Raw genomic sequence first — 2500 nt, 5'->3', positions numbered from 1 at the left:
CTTAGCAACAGCCGCTGGGTGACGATAAGAGGAAAAGCAAAGGCGTTTTCCCGATAACCTGTACGAACATTTTCCGTACGGGTCATTCATTCATCCCAAAAAGACGGTTCATTACGACCATTCCTTTCAGTTATTTCTGCGTGGCTCATATTTGAGGTATACATATATATATATATATATATATATATATATATATATATATATATATAATATATATATATTATATACATTTTTTTCTCTTCTCTCTCTCTCTCTCTCTCTCTCTCTCTCTCTCTCTCTCTCTCTCTCTCTCTCTCTCTCTCTCTCTCTCTCTCTCTCTCTCTCTTCGATGTAAGCATCTTTTTTCCAGTCACACGAAAGACACTTTTTTTTTTCTTGCTCAGTTAGCAAACAGATATGTACAGATTTTCACTCTGCAACAATCCCTTGTGTCTAACTTATTATCGATCGATTTTCACTACCTTATCTATATGGACGCACCAAGACTTCCCTCTAATTAGTGTAAAGTGAGATCTTATTTCCCTGCAGCTAAGGTGCGCTAGTTGCAAGTAAACAATTAAGAAGAAAGAGCAAGTATTTCGTAAAATGAAAGACTTGGTGATAGAGCTGGTAGTTGGACCTTTGAAAGCGGATAGGTGAGATGCAAAAAAATTAGGCTTACCAGCTGGCGAGGGTTAGGAATGCATCCTTTAGCTAAATAAGATGAATAGTCGTGACAGGTGTTGGCTGCGAGCACTCAGCTTGGAGGTTCCCCCGAAGGCTTGTGGGAGGGGTGGGACTGATCCGTTATTCTCGAGTAAACTAGGTGTTTTGTGCTACTCTTGGCGTTGATGTGACTCTCTCGCACATGCTCGCGCGCGCGCGACACACACACACACACACACACACACACACACACACACACACACACACACACACACACACACACACACACACACACACACACACACACACACTTTCTCTCTGTCTCTGTCTCTCTCTGCCTCTCTCTCTCTCTCTCTCTCTCTCTCTCTCTCTCTCTCTCTCTCTCTCTCTCTCTCTCTCTCATATCATCTCTCTTTGCCTGCTCACCGTAGCTCGCAGCCCTATTTTTCATCCCCCGCTACATAACAGCGCCCTAAGCTCCTTACCGCCCCTTAACTACAGCAGCTTCCCTGTAGATTTCAGGGTGGAGGCCGTCACCCTGCCTAGCGCCTCTACTAACCTCGGACTCGGCGTGACGGCGGCAACCGGTCGCGGAGCCGCCCCCCTCGCCCCCTCGCCGCCCGTCGCCCCCCTCGACGCCGCCGCCGCCGCCGCCGCCGCCGCCAGGGAAGAGCCCCGCCGCCGCCGCCGCCGCCCCTACCTCGACGACCGCTCACTGCCAGGACCGCCATCGTCCAGCCCGACCCGAGACCAGGACCGAAATCACACCGGGACAGCCGTCGCCCGCCCCTACACACATGTCGCAGCTGCACTCCCCGCGCCTCGCCAATCCTTAGGTCTTGTTTGCCGCCATCGTGCCGCCCTCGCGTGCTCCCGGCATGGCCCAGCTGGAAAGTGAGTATGCACGGCGCCGCCCGCACGAGCCAGTCGCCCTGTCACGTGCATGAGCTTCGCATCTGCACCTGTCCTTGCCCTTGCTCGGTTCATCCTTGCTCTTCCGTGCCCTGCCCTGTCTTGTCCTGGCCTGCCTTGGCCAGCCCTATCCTACCCTACCCCCTGCCCTGCCCTACCCTACCCTACCCTACCCTGCCCTGCCCTGCCCTGCCCTGCCCTGCCCTACCCTACCCTGCCCTGCCCTGCCCTACCCTACCCTGCCCTGCCCAGCCCTACCCTGCCCTACCCTACCCTGCCCTGCCCTGCCCTGCCCTACCCTACCCTGCCCTGCCCTGCCCTACCCTGCCCTACTCCCTACCCTACCCTGCCCTACCCTACCCTACCCTACCCTACCCTACCCTACCCTACCCTACCTTTTTCTTGTTTCTTTCCTTGCCCTTCCCTTCTATGCCATTTTGTATTCTTTCCTGCCCCCTGCCTTGCCCCGTCCTTCCTTACCCTGCCCTGTCCCTGGCCTGCCTTGTCCTGCCCTGCCTTGCCCCGTCCTTCCTACTCCTGCCTGTCCTTGCCTGCCCTGCCTGTGCCCTCCCTACCCTCACCTGTCCTGTCCTGTGCCCTCCTGCCGCCGCCCTGCTGCCCTGCCCTGCCCTTGCTCCTGCCCTCCCTGCCCTGCTGCCTGACCCTGCCCTCCTGCCTGCCCTGCCCTGCCCGCCCGCCCACCTGACCTGCACTGCCCATCTCACTCCTACTACCACCCTCCTGCCCTTACCCTACACGATACACACAACACACATACATAACCGCACTCACACCTAACTGCACACTTATACACTTACACGTAATCAGAACACACACCACACAACACACCACTACACAACACACACACACACACACACACAACACACACACACACACACACACACACACACACTAACAAAAACCACACAACACACACACCACA

The 2500-nt window shown here is 55.1% G+C and overlaps 1 protein-coding gene across 1 annotated transcript in view; it reads left to right on the top strand.

Annotated features, from left to right (window-relative positions):
* The window catches only part of LOC119579600 (protein encore-like), a 123885-nt gene that overhangs the window by 57559 nt on the left and 63826 nt on the right, over window positions 1-2500 (top strand). The window contains 1 exon segment of the mRNA XM_037927522.1: window positions 1161-1539. Coding sequence (XP_037783450.1) covers window positions 1524-1539 — 16 coding nt within the window. The 5' untranslated portion in view covers window positions 1161-1523.

The sequence above is a fragment of the Penaeus monodon genome, chromosome 12 (genome assembly GCF_015228065.2).
Source record: "Penaeus monodon isolate SGIC_2016 chromosome 12, NSTDA_Pmon_1, whole genome shotgun sequence".
Lineage (NCBI taxonomy): Eukaryota > Metazoa > Arthropoda > Malacostraca > Decapoda > Penaeidae > Penaeus > Penaeus monodon.
The sequence above is the reverse complement of the archived record's forward strand: the minus strand, read 5'-3'. Positions and strand labels throughout refer to the sequence as shown.